At 55.5% G+C, this 11,818-nt stretch overlaps 6 protein-coding genes across 6 annotated transcripts; 4 read left to right on the top strand and 2 right to left on the bottom strand.

The window, feature by feature from the left end:
- The first annotated feature begins 194 nt into the window (after positions 1-194).
- Positions 195-1,010, top strand: BO97DRAFT_402994 (uncharacterized protein). The gene has a single exon (XM_025694639.1). It carries the CDS (start codon positions 277-279, stop codon positions 712-714), a length of 438 nt encoding a protein of 145 aa, XP_025555791.1. The 5' UTR covers positions 195-276; the 3' UTR covers positions 715-1,010.
- A 21-nt stretch (positions 1,011-1,031) lies between these two features.
- Positions 1,032-3,420, top strand: BO97DRAFT_467914 (GMC family oxidoreductase). The gene is made up of 5 exons (XM_025699692.1): positions 1,032-1,442; positions 1,510-1,562; positions 1,630-2,182; positions 2,257-3,130; positions 3,229-3,420. Exons 1-5 carry the CDS (start codon positions 1,113-1,115, stop codon positions 3,318-3,320), a joined length of 1,902 nt encoding a protein of 633 aa, XP_025555790.1. The 5' UTR covers positions 1,032-1,112; the 3' UTR covers positions 3,321-3,420.
- An 8-nt stretch (positions 3,421-3,428) lies between these two features.
- BO97DRAFT_467913 (S-adenosyl-L-methionine-dependent methyltransferase) lies at positions 3,429-4,884 on the bottom strand (the record flags this gene model as incomplete). The annotated part of the gene is made up of 3 exons (XM_025699691.1): positions 4,687-4,884; positions 4,078-4,611; positions 3,429-4,007 (listed from the first exon to the last, which is right to left on the bottom strand). The coding sequence occupies exons 1-3, from the start codon at positions 4,873-4,875 to the stop codon at positions 3,429-3,431; spliced, it is 1,302 nt and encodes a 433-aa protein (XP_025555789.1). The 5' UTR covers positions 4,876-4,884.
- Positions 4,885-5,095: 211 nt separating this feature from the next.
- BO97DRAFT_139837 (FAD-dependent oxidoreductase) lies at positions 5,096-6,593 on the top strand. Its single transcript, XM_025690090.1, has one exon. It carries the CDS (start codon positions 5,194-5,196, stop codon positions 6,454-6,456), a length of 1,263 nt encoding a protein of 420 aa, XP_025555788.1. The 5' UTR covers positions 5,096-5,193; the 3' UTR covers positions 6,457-6,593.
- A 1,819-nt stretch (positions 6,594-8,412) lies between these two features.
- On the top strand, positions 8,413-9,104 carry BO97DRAFT_431477 (uncharacterized protein; the record flags this gene model as incomplete). The annotated part of the gene is made up of 4 exons (XM_025697494.1): positions 8,413-8,565; positions 8,595-8,699; positions 8,758-8,999; positions 9,032-9,104. The coding sequence occupies 4 exons, from the start codon at positions 8,413-8,415 to the stop codon at positions 9,102-9,104; spliced, it is 573 nt and encodes a 190-aa protein (XP_025555787.1).
- A 1,085-nt stretch (positions 9,105-10,189) lies between these two features.
- On the bottom strand, positions 10,190-11,602 carry BO97DRAFT_318595 (BCS1 and AAA domain-containing protein; the record flags this gene model as incomplete). The annotated part of the gene is made up of 1 exon (XM_025691273.1): positions 10,190-11,602. A coding segment is annotated over one exon (1,413 nt), but the record flags the coding sequence as incomplete, so codon positions are not given.
- Positions 11,603-11,818: the final 216 nt, after the last annotated feature.

The following is an 11,818-nucleotide window of genomic DNA, read 5'->3' as shown; positions in this document are numbered from 1 at the left end:
TTCTTGATTGGACAAGCCAACTCAAACATGCAGTCACCCACACAGGGAGACATCCCTGCTAGTCCGAAGCCACCATGTCGTAGTTTTTCCCCTTTCAGTCTGCGTACATTCCTCAATGTCTGAGATCCATTTACCGCCGACCATGGTAAGTTATTTGACATGCTGACAGCCCCTCCCCTTCTTCGTCAGTCTTATCCGGAGCAGACTAACAATCGCCTGTTGTTCCTCTCAGCCACGCTCCCTCCCCTCATTGCTCGGTCCAGCCCTACCTCGAGAATGCTGACCCCCGGCCGCGGCCTGATTGCCCTCGCGGCCCTCCTCACAGCCATGGGGGGCTTCGTCGCCGACTGGAATGAAACCCATGTCTTCAACCCGCAGTGGCCCCCACACGCCCGATATCACAACGGACAGACCATGACGACCGGGCTACTCCTGGGGCTGAGCTCGTGGTTCTACCTCACGCGACCGGGGACGCAGTCGCTGTACACCGCGGCCTGGCTGCCAGCCCTCCACCTCTTGGCCATCCTGAGCGGCATCCTTTACCCCGGCGCCCTGCCTATTGATCCTGGCTTCGGGGAAGGATTTCCGCAACTGTACATCTGCGGGACGCTGTTGGCGATGCTTGGCGTTGGCTTGGGCCTGGAGAGACGACGGCTGGATTCGGTGGCGGCTACGACTGCAGTTGGGGTCGCTCGTCAGCGGAAGAGGGAGTGAGAGGATACTACTGGGAGTTGTGCTGATGTGAGACGGGAAGAAGGGGCCAAAAGTGCTGCATGTCATGACTCTCCGCCGAGTTGGTGCGTGTGTGTGTGGTCTGTTCAGGAAGGAGGGGCTCCATGCAGGATAAGCAAGGGAGAATCTTAGGCCAGCTGTATAGACTTGTGCATGTATAGCAGCAGGAGGCTGCGCCTTCGGCTGTGATGAGGCTTGGATAGTACTCCAAGACAAGTATAGCATCATGGTGTTCTTGGGAGAAGGTGTCCAGTATTAAAAGGATGGGCAGGAAGGGGATCTTACCTGGACAGTGCTACAGTGTTTCAGTGTTAATGTGAATCCGCGTTAATTGATCCTGCTCGTCGTCCGGTCTCTCCATCCTTTCTCCTCCTTCTGCAATGCTCACAAAGGCGTTTTGTGTACTAGGTCTGGCCGCCCTGACTCTGGCCCGCAGTTTCGCCCTCCCACCCCATCGATCTTTTGGCGTTGTCGGCGAGAATGCGACCTTCGACTACGTAGTCATCGGTGGAGGAACGGCGGGGCTGGTGATGGCAGCGCGACTATCCCAGAGTGGGCAATCGGTGGCGATCGTCGAAGCAGGGGGCTTCTATGAGCAAGACGTAGGCAATATCAGCACGATCCCCTCCAACTCGGTCTGGTATGCTGGCGCTGCCCCCAATGACACCAACCCCGCCATTGACTGGGGGTTCGTCACCACTCCACAAGCTGTGCGTTTGCCTCGCTCCTCGCTGGTTCTTTCACTTAATTTGTCACTGACTCTCCGCGAGTAAGCAGGGGTTGGCGAATCGCCGGCTACACTACGCACGCGGGAAATGCCTCGGGGGAAGGTAAGCGCCGAGCATGCCCTGTTCTTATGCATGATTCAGAACCTAAATCAAAAACCTCCCTCAACAGCTCGGCCCGGAATTATTTCACGTACATGCGCGCCACGCGTCAAGCATACGAGAAGTGGGCCCAGGAGGTGGGCGACACTGAGTACTCGCTGGAGCGGTTTGCGCCACACATGCAGCGCGCGATACGCTTTACCCCTGCCGACAACCAACAACGCGCCCCCAATGCCTCCGTTCCCAATGCCGGGGCGGGGTTTGCAGCGAGTGACGGTCCTCTGCAGGTGTCCATCCCTCCCTGGGCCAATCCATTCTCGTCCTTTGTCAAGCGTGCGTGGGAACAGCTGGGAATTGGCCCCATCCGCGACTTCGTAACGGGCAGTCTCTTCGGCGTGCAGTACAACATGAACACCATTGACCCAGCAGACCAGTCGCGGAGCTCGTCCGAATCCGCCTTCCTGCACCTAACCCTAACCAGCGGCGTCTCGCGAGTGTACAACCATACCCTGGCCCACCGCATTCTCTTCGACGGGACCACTGCCACCGGCGTGCTGGTCGAGACCGATGGGGTCGAGTATGTTCTCTCCGCACGCCAAGAGGTGATCCTTTCAGCCGGTAGCGTAAGTTTTCTATCTGACATGTCGGAGGAACGGTATCTTGCTAACTTGGAGCCAATGCCATTGTCCGACTGTAGTTCCAATCCCCTCAGCTGCTAATGCTCTCCGGCATCGGCCCCGCCGCGACCTTGCAAGAGCACCACATCCCCCTCGTCGTGCCTCTCCCCGGCGTGGGCCAGAATATGTGGGACCACCTGCTGTTCGGCCTCAGCTATCGCGTCACGCCGCTTACACACTCTGCGCTGAGCAGCATCAAAGGAGACGTCCTCACAGCCGCAACGGCAGCCTACTACACCAACCAGACGGGACTCCTCACCAACCCCGGCGGGGATCTGGTCGCCTGGGAGAAGCTGCCGGCTGCGGAGCGCGCCGCCGGGCTCAGCGTTGACACGCAGGCCGCGCTCGCGCAGTTCCCCGCCGACTGGCCGGAGCTGGAGTACCTGGTGCTAGATGCGTACAGCGGCGACAACCAGAACTATATCACGGCGATCCCGCCGGGCGATGACCCCGCGCGCAGCTTCATGTACGCCTCGCCCAGCGCCGTGCTGGTCGCCCCGCTCAGCCGCGGCGCCGTCACCCTCGCCTCGTCCAACGCCGCCGACCCCCCGCGCATCGACCCCAACTGGCTCACTCACCCCGCCGATCAGGAGCTGGCCGTCGCCGCGTTCCGTCGCCTGCGCGCCATGATGGCGACGGAGGAGATGCAGGCCGTCACCGTCGCCGAGGTGTATCCCGGCGCCAACATGACCACCGACGCTCAGATCCTCGACCTCATCCGCGGCAACGCCATCATGACCTTCCATGCCGCTTGTACCTGCAAGATGGGCCGTCGCGACGATCCCATGGCGGTCGTCGATGCCCAGGCCCGCGTGTTTGGCACGCAGCGGTTGCGAGTCGTCGATGCCTCGGCTATGCCCTTCCTGCCCCCGGGGCATCCGCAGGCTACGATTTGTAAGTTGTTCTGTTCTTTGCGTGTGATGTTTCTGCCAGCGGCGTACGGTTGAAGAGATAAAGAAGATAGCCAGCGCTAATTCCGGACTTGTTTACAGATGGCCTCGCGGAGAAAATTGCAGATGATATCATCCGCGCGAATTCTGTGTCAGCGGATATACTAGACACACACATGGCCGATGGAGAGTGACATGGAGGCGGTTAATTGGAGTGTATAGCACAGCAGACAGTCCTACTTAATGTAAATATGATCACGCAGCACGATTCAAAATGAAACACCCAAAGTCCGTAACTGCCATCAAATCCCCACAACCAGCACGGACATATGACTCCCTGCCGGTTTCGCAACCGGACACAAAACCCGCAGTGGCGGCCGCGTTGACTGCAGCAGCGTCATCCAGTCGGCCCACCCTCGCTCCTGGCTGTGGAAGCTCTGCCACATCACCAGGTCGCGCATACGCAGGAGCCCCTCCTGGTAGGCGGGAATCTCGTGCGGGCCGGCTGGAAGGACTGTGTCCATGATCAGGAGCCGGGGGGGTGTTGTCTCCATGCTTTGTGTCTCCTTGTCCCGTGCAATCCTCGTGGCCATGGCGTCTGCCAGGTGTTGTAGGATCTGGGTGGCCTGGTGGTCCGGCCAGTTGTGCAGGATGCGGCGTAGGAGGTAGATGTCCCCTATGTGAGCGATGGTCGGGGGCTGTGGGGTGAGGAAGTCGTGCGCGGTGAAGTGAATGCTAGGGGTTAGGTTGTTGTTGTTGTTGTTGTTGTTGATTGAGGCTTGGGCTTGGGCGATCACCTCCGGCAGATCTTGCACGGTGAAGCGGAGCTGCGGGAAGTGCGCGCTGAGGAGCTGGCAGGTGTGGCCATTGCTGCCTCCCACCTGGTTTATAGAGTGTCAGTCAAAGCTACGCAAGATGACGAGGAAGTCTGGGGTAAACCCAGATGCGTACATCAACAATATGTGCATCTCCTAACGACGCCCAGGCGAACGCCTTTAGGAGATGATGCTGCGCGGTGCCTCCCGCCACGTCCAGGCTGCGCATATACCCGGCAAACATGTCTGCTCCTCCTGGGGACTCCGTGAGATGCTGAAAAAGGGGTAGCGGGGTGTCGAAGGCAACGTTGTACGCTGTCGGATTACGTAGGTCTCCCTGAGAAGGGTCCTTCGAGCGCTGGGTGGCCTCAGCCATGGACATGGCGGTTGGTGCGGCGATGCCCGTCAGGAACTGGGCCCAGGGGCGAAGAGAAGGCGACGTCTCTCCACCGAAACAAGTTGCGAAGCTGGCATTGCCGTATGCCACGCGGTCGGCAACGGGCTCGCACAAAACCCTCTCTAGCATTGCCATTCGCGCGACTCGGCGCAGTTCGGGGAGAGGCACATTGGCTGCTGCGGCGAGGTCGGGGAACGAGATTGCTCCAGTCATGGGTATATGCGCGAAGACGTTGAAATGGCATAGCCATTGGAGGCAGGATAATTGCTGGTTCTGCATATGTTAACAGCGGTTAGGAGTTGCGATCGCTGGTTGTGGTTCTTGTTCATGCTCGTGATTCTAACTCACAAACATCTGCAGCCGCTCCAGGTAATCACTGGGTTGGCTGCAGAGCCGTTGCACTTCGTAGCAGTCATCGAGTAAAGCGAGACGAATTTCATCGGGGATCTGATTAGGAGGCTGCTGCTGCTGGGATGCGGTCAGGTGTTGTAGATTGTTGTTGATACGAGCAGAAAGAGCATTGAGAACGTCGGACATGATGGCGTGTGGAGGAGAGAAGAAATGCGAAATTCCGGTAAAAAGAGGAGTAGGTCTCTCCCATTTAACCTGCGCGGCTCTTACTCTTGCAGTACGTTGACCATTCAAGAACTTTTCGGCGCATGGGATATGCATGTTCTGTACTTTTGTTGTTCCCCGCTCAAATAGTACTTTCTGCATCTCCTCCTCCCCCTCCCCCCAACCACCCCTTCTATAAATCCACACCGTCTCCGTCATTGCACTAATCTCTTAAGCGAATTTCATTCTGCCACCCACCATTGTCTTTCCTGAGCGCAGTGAGAATAAGAAACCCCTCAGATGCCCGCCCGCATCCTCATCATCGGCGCCGGGGTTAGCGGGCTGGCGCTGGCCCAGGGCCTGCGACGCGCCAACATCGCCTTCGCCGTCTTCGAACGCGACAGCCAGCTCGACTCCCGGCTCCAGGGCTACCGTCTCCGAATCCCCGGCCAGCTTCAGCAGGATCTCCAAGCTCTGCTGCCCGAGGACACGCTGCGAAATCTCGAGGCCACATGCGCAAGGACCGAAATGGGCGAGAGCAACATCCGGGCGACCGACGGCAGTGTGCTCGCCTGCCGTCGCTTCTCGCCCTCGCCTGGTCAACCGGTCCCCTACACCGTGGATCGCGGTCTGCTGCGCCAGGCGCTCATGACGGGCATAGACGAGGACGTCTGTTTCGGCAAGACGCTGACTGAGTACAAGCTTGTGAAGGCCGATGGTGTGGACGTGGTCGAGGTCACATTTCAGGATGGAACTGTTGAGCGCGGCAGTCTTCTCGTCGGCGCAGACGGCGCACACTCGGTCGTGCGCCGCCAATTGCTGCCCGATGTCCACCTGCTCGACACGGACGCCTACTGCATCTACGGCAAGAGCCCGATGGGGCACGCGCTGCTGTCGCAGGTCCCCGCGCACCTGCGTCGGTGGATCACGGTCGTGCGCGACGAGACACCCGTGCTCCAGGCGATCATCATGGGTGAGCAGAGCCCGGTGTGTCTCGTGGCGGAGCCAGTCCGGTTCGTCGCCAACGACGCCGACAGCAATACCACCGGGAGCGGCATTGTCCCCGAGAACTACATTCACTGGGGCCTTCTTTTCCGCACGAACCGGCTGCCTGGCACCACGACGAGCGAGAAAGACGCGATGGCTGAGCGCCTGCGCAGGCATCCAGCCGACCTCGCGCTCGAGCTCACCTCCGAATGGCACCCGTCGGTGCGCGCCCTCGTCGAGCTGCAGGATCCGCTACTCACCGCGGGGATGCCGGTGCACTCAGCCGACCCGAGCGTGCTGCAGCGGGGCTGGTCCCCATCCGCGTGCATCACGCTCATGGGCGACGCCATTCATCTGCAGTCCCCGGCCGGCGGGGTCGGAGCCTTCGCCGCGCTGCAGGATGCTGTCTGTCTGCTCCAGGTAATATCCGAGAAGGGCATCTCGGCGGCGAGTGTTGGAGAATATGAGCAACGGATGCGCCAGGGTGCTCTGGTCTGCTTGGAGAGGAGCTTCAGGGCTGGGGAGGAGTTGATTGGGGCGCCGCGGTTTGAGAAGTGTCTGCCTGTGAAGCTTTAGGGTCTGGTGGCCGCGCACATGGCGCTGGAGGAGAGGCACTGGCTGTTACACGCGGCAACCGGGAAGATTACTCGCTCCCGGTTTTGTTTCCCTTACGGCTGTGGCAATCATATGCTGATGGAAGCCTCAGATAGAGTATGGGAGGGGCTGCGCGGCAGAGGTTAACCAGAGGCGGATTTCAGCCGGAAAGGGCGGCTCAGTCGAAAGCCCGGAGCTTGGATGGTTCTGTGTCTGTTGTAGAACCTGACTGATTGGATGTCATGCTGGCGCCTCGATGGAAGCTCTTTACTGGGGCTTGGTCCTTCCATTACGGGCTCTTGAGGCGAGGAATCTCAAGAATGGTAGATTCATAGTCCATTACAATCTTCCCAAATCACCGGACCAACTCCAGACAATAGCCTTTGCAGAAACCAGCTTCGCCACTCCAACGGCTATATCTTGACTTTGCAATCGATAATTATCGTTCCGAACATAGCGAGGTGTCGACAGGCGGCGAAAGAACCAGGGAGATATAATGAGAGGGGGAAACTGTAGAGAATAAGCTGTAGAGAAACCCCAAGCGAGTAGGCTCCTAGCTATGCAGTTCATGCCTGTTGATAGCCCAGAGCAACACAGCTTTGGAATCTTTGGAATCGGATACAATAGGTGCTGGTGCTGTCTTCGCGCACGTGACTATTTCGATCTATCGATACGAGCGGTGGATTATTCTGCCGCACGGGTAATTAGTTCCGCCGAGGGTCCGCCGGTTTCTCACCCATTAACAAACTACTACCCCTACTGTAAAGCATCTTCTTGATGGCAAGCACAACGGCTATGAAAGACATGCTGAAGGATGCAGCCCCAACTCGGTCTTTCTCGAATTTATGCGTTAGTCCATAGTACAGATTCGCTTCCACAGAGGGTTCAGAGAAACGTCGGAATTCCGCGATTCCTACCGGAGGCCTACCCCTTTCATTGAAGCTTTACCCGTAAATCTCACGCATGGCTATCTCGATTCCCGGGTATCGCTCTGCCACTGAATACTGTTTCGATGAAGATCAAGCTGACGCCATTGTTCGAATTGGATTTTTACTGGAGAAGCTGGAAGGACGCCCTGCGTCTATTCAGGATCTGAGCATATGTGAAATAGCTCTGGACAGACTTCACGGCTTAGGGTTTCTACATGGGGATGTAAACAGATACAATTTTTCCATCACCGAGGGGGGGGGGGGGGGGGGGGGGGTGCGGTATATATATAAACTCAACCTAATATAGAGCAATCGTAAACTTGGCAGTCAGCAGCTGCTATATTCATGTTTGATGAACGGGCGTTTGACTTAGTCACTCTATGAAATTGATGACCTTTTGACTGAGAAACAAGCTCACAAGCCACACTCGCCTTTCTACGGAAGCCCACACATACATAGCATAGATAGCGACTAACTAATGGAAAGGTTAGGTCAGTGAAGAAACGAGTGTAGTATGACTACACTATATGAGATATATGAGACTAGAGCATTTGGCATAAGGATAAGGCTCCTTGTTCCAGGATACAGAATAACAACGCAAGAAGAGCAAAGAATAATTCAGGTCGCATTGATGCCTGTACCACACAGAACTATTTAAGCAGAAGTGATCACTAATATTACTATTTTATTTAGTCTGGCTTACCGCACCAACAAGCTTATCGCCCCCAAACAACGAACAGGCTTAACTGACTAGTGTCCAACCAAGGATATGTAATCATACCAACCACTAACTCTGGTATAAAGCAAGCTCCACTGCTATGGAACATTGTGAGTCTGGGCACCAAATTTTGAACTTTTTATCCTTCATCTTTCCTTCCTAAGTGCTCAAGCACATCTATCCATTCAGCACAATGTCCTTTAACAAACCCACCGTCGTCCTTGTTCACGGCGCCTGGCACATCCCAGCCAACTACGTAACCTTCACCTCTAAGTTAGAATTGCAGGGCTTATGGTCCACTGCCTGTACCTCCCAAGCTGCGCCAACAGCAGTCCCCCGCCAGTAACCTACCACGACGATGTAACCGTCGTCCGTGATCTTGTGACTACTCTCGTCAACAAAGGCGAGCGCATTTTAATGATCTTCTACTCCTACGGCGGCGCCGTCGGTACTGATGCAATCATGCAATCCAGGGACTGGATCTGCCTTCGCGCGTAGTCAGTAATTTCCCCGGGGGTATTATTTACCTGCTGTACATGAGTGTGTATATCCAGCAACTGGGCCGCTCTATATGGGACGTGATCACCGAGGCCCAGATGACAAGCTTCTGGCCGCAGTTTGTTGATAACTAACAAGGATAATGGCTCCACCTTCCACGTGGACTCTGTTCAGCTGTTCCTAGGCGACTGTGATGAGGCCCGGGTCGCTACTGTATTATCGCATCAGGTGCGCAGCCTGCTTAGTGTGTTTGAGACCCCCAGCTCCGGAGACTCGTGGCGGCGGTTGCCGGTTATGTACGATACCATGACCAAAGACTATTCGGTGTCTCGGGTCTATCAGGATATCATGCTCAAGTATGTGAAGGAGGGAGGGTGGAGGTGTGCTTGGTGGATGTGGATACCGCGCATAGTGTAGTCATTTTGCGACAAGAGGTGATGTTGGTGTTGGTGGAGAAGGTGGTGCTTGATGCAAGGAATCCTTGAGTTTGGGGTTCTTTGTATTCTGCGAATTGCTTGGTCAGACGAAGGCTCTCTCTCATTATATCATCAAACGGCTGCTGGGAGAAAAATATCATTTTAACGTCGCGTTAATGGGTGCTTGTCTGCTTTTCTTCAAGACATACTCTTGTTAGTCCATCCTTCGTTGGTTAGTACGCTATTAGCATAGTGTCTCACGTTTTATCGTTACACTACTGGTTATACTAATGAAGCCAGTGGGAAGGTCGTTGCCAGTCTTGTATGCAGTCCTCACTGGTCTGGCAGTGGAAATATCATCTTTTTGGACTGGGATGTGAAGTCGGGTTGTAGTGAGGAACCAAATATATATAAGCGATGGTATTTCAAATGATCTAGGTGCAAGTTCCATGTGTCAACTCGAGCGATCCGGGTGCTATATCTGCCAAAAAGGCTTTATGTTCCGTTACATTAGCAGTTGCTACAGTTATGTCCTGGTTGTCGAGAACCAATACTCACTGGCAAATCTTGACTGCACTAGACTACTTGCTATCATGTTTCCAACCGAATGCGACCGGAAGGTCTTATCAGATAATCAACCACGTATTAAGCTGGGAATATAGAGTAGTTCTAGGCTAGATCTGATACATACGACCACAGGGTGTGGAAAACAGGGCTTCCCGTCCGCTCAGCCGTACTTAAGCCACACGCCGGGAGGTTAGTAGTTGGGTGGGTGACCACCAGCGAATCCCTTCTGTTGTATGTTTTTGCTCGAAATCACAGTAAATTACTGTTTTACTCTTGACCTAAACACCTCTGCTACGTCACCGTTTTAGAGCAGTAGGCAAATCTGGAATAGATCAATCTATTCGTCCCGGATGAACAGTCTCTCCATAGTTATCCTAACTAAAAAGGTAATTTATCGATAAAGAACTGGTAAATGCAACAAAAATATACAGATAATTATATCTATCTACACAGGCCACTAAAATGGCGCTGATACAACAAGTTTATCAATCCGTGGACTTCGACGCAGACTCAACCCTGTCGGTGGAGGCATTTCCAGCGGGGGACTCCTTACTGGCCTCGACAGATTCACTACTTGCGCCAGTATTCTTCCTGCGTTTCTCGCGGATCGTTTCGGTCTCCTTGAGCCATGCGGTGACCCCATCAATGGCGGATTGGTAGCAATTCTTGTGCTTCAGCAGATAACCTTGAATCTCGGCTCCACTAAGCTCGCCCGAGGGCACCAAGCTCGCGAACTCCCGGACGGCGTTTTCCAGAGTTTCCGTGGACACCGGGGAAGGGCTAGACTCGCCCTCAACCGTGGAGTAAATGCACATGAAGAGATCTTTGATGGAGGACGTTCCGGCATACCCGTACTCGATCTTCATATCAATGCGCCCATGCCGGGTCAAGGCTTCGTCTAGGTTCTCGATATGGTTGGTCGTCATCATCAGGATGTGGCCTTCCCGGGCTGCGACTCCGTCTAGAACGTTGAGCAGACCGGAGAGAGTGATGCTATCGCTAGCGCTCTTCGTAGAGTCCATGGCCCGGTCCTGGCTAATACCGACGCAGTCTACGTCCTCGATGAGGACAATGCACCGCTGGGGCAGCTGGTTGAACAGACGGGTGAGACCATTATCAGTCAGCTCTTCCATGGCCAAGTTGAGGGTATACAGCGGCAGGCTAAAGTAGCCGGCGGCGGCGAAGCACAGGCTGGTCTTCCCTGTGCCTGGCGGACCGTGCAGCAGATAGCCCCGCCGATAGGGAATGCCGCGCGTGTTGTACCAGGCGCGCGTCTTGAGGTGCAGATACGCCTGAACATCTTTCAGGAAGGCCGTCTTCGGCACTTCGTCCATCACTACCGTGGACAGGGCGCGCGGCTTGCGCCGGGTAGCCCGGTCCCGGTAATCACAGCCCCACCGGTGCGTGTTGGTGAAGATGAGGGTGAAGTTCTTGATATGCTCGCGCCAGATGGCTTGCGCCTCGTAGGCAAACTTCTTAAGTAGGGCCTGCCCCCCGCCCAGGATCGTCAACCGGAGTAATCCCTGTTGGTTTCCCTCACCGGGAATACTGGTGGTCCGGATCAAGCGGCCGCAGTACCAGTAATAGTGATTCCCAGCGTCGTGCTGGAGCCGAATAAACGATCTTTGTAGCCTGGCAATGGTCTTCCGCCAGTCGTCGTGCTCGCTCACCGGCGGTTGGACGAGGGTCGTCTCGTCCTCCTCTTCGCCGTCCTCGTCGTCAGCACTGTGGTACTCGGTGTCGCCGACAAACCGGTTGACGGGAATCACGGGCTTATGGCGAGCCATCCAGAAGAGGATATGGTTGTAAGCTTCGTCTTTTTGCGAAAAGCTTATAGTGGCTGTACACAGCCGACTCAGCCCCTTCCACAGCATCTGCCACAGCCGTCGACCCGCAAAACACGCCATAAAGGCGAGAGTGAGCTTCGGCACGTATTGTCCCAGATCCAACCCCAAGTGCTGCGCGACAAGATGCGCCGCCAACCGATAGCCCGGGACATAGTCCTTGAAGGCCTCTTCATACAACCGTAAGGTTGATTCCGCAATAGCAGGCAGACAGGCCTTTTTCTGACGGGTGGTAGACATTGTCAGTGTTCTGGGACAATCGGTACGACGGCTGGATGAGAATGATACTATACTATGCAAGTGGATGCAAGTGGTTGAGGATAAGTGGCATTCGAGAGAATGAGATCCCGCTTTAATACGACGAGGTCGTCA

This window comes from Aspergillus homomorphus, assembly GCF_003184865.1.
Source record: "Aspergillus homomorphus CBS 101889 unplaced genomic scaffold BO97scaffold_3, whole genome shotgun sequence".
Taxonomy (NCBI): Eukaryota; Fungi; Ascomycota; class Eurotiomycetes; order Eurotiales; family Aspergillaceae; genus Aspergillus; species Aspergillus homomorphus.
This window is presented reverse-complemented; position numbering and strand designations above follow the sequence as displayed.

Excerpts from the sequence above, each read along its gene's own strand:
- BO97DRAFT_139837 (XM_025690090.1), top strand. The coding sequence starts at position 5,194 with ATGCCCGCCCGCATCCTCATCATCGGCGCCGGGGTTAGCGGGCTGGCG.
- BO97DRAFT_402994 (XM_025694639.1), top strand. The coding sequence starts at position 277 with ATGCTGACCCCCGGCCGCGGCCTGATTGCCCTCGCGGCCCTCCTCACA.
- BO97DRAFT_467914 (XM_025699692.1), top strand. The coding sequence starts at position 1,113 with ATGCTCACAAAGGCGTTTTGTGTACTAGGTCTGGCCGCCCTGACTCTG. Across the intron at positions 1,443-1,509 it reads TCGTCACCACTCCACAAGCT|GGGTTGGCGAATCGCCGGCT; the intron begins GTGCGTTTGCCT and ends GCGAGTAAGCAG. Across the intron at positions 2,183-2,256 it reads TGATCCTTTCAGCCGGTAGC|TTCCAATCCCCTCAGCTGCT; the intron begins GTAAGTTTTCTA and ends GTCCGACTGTAG.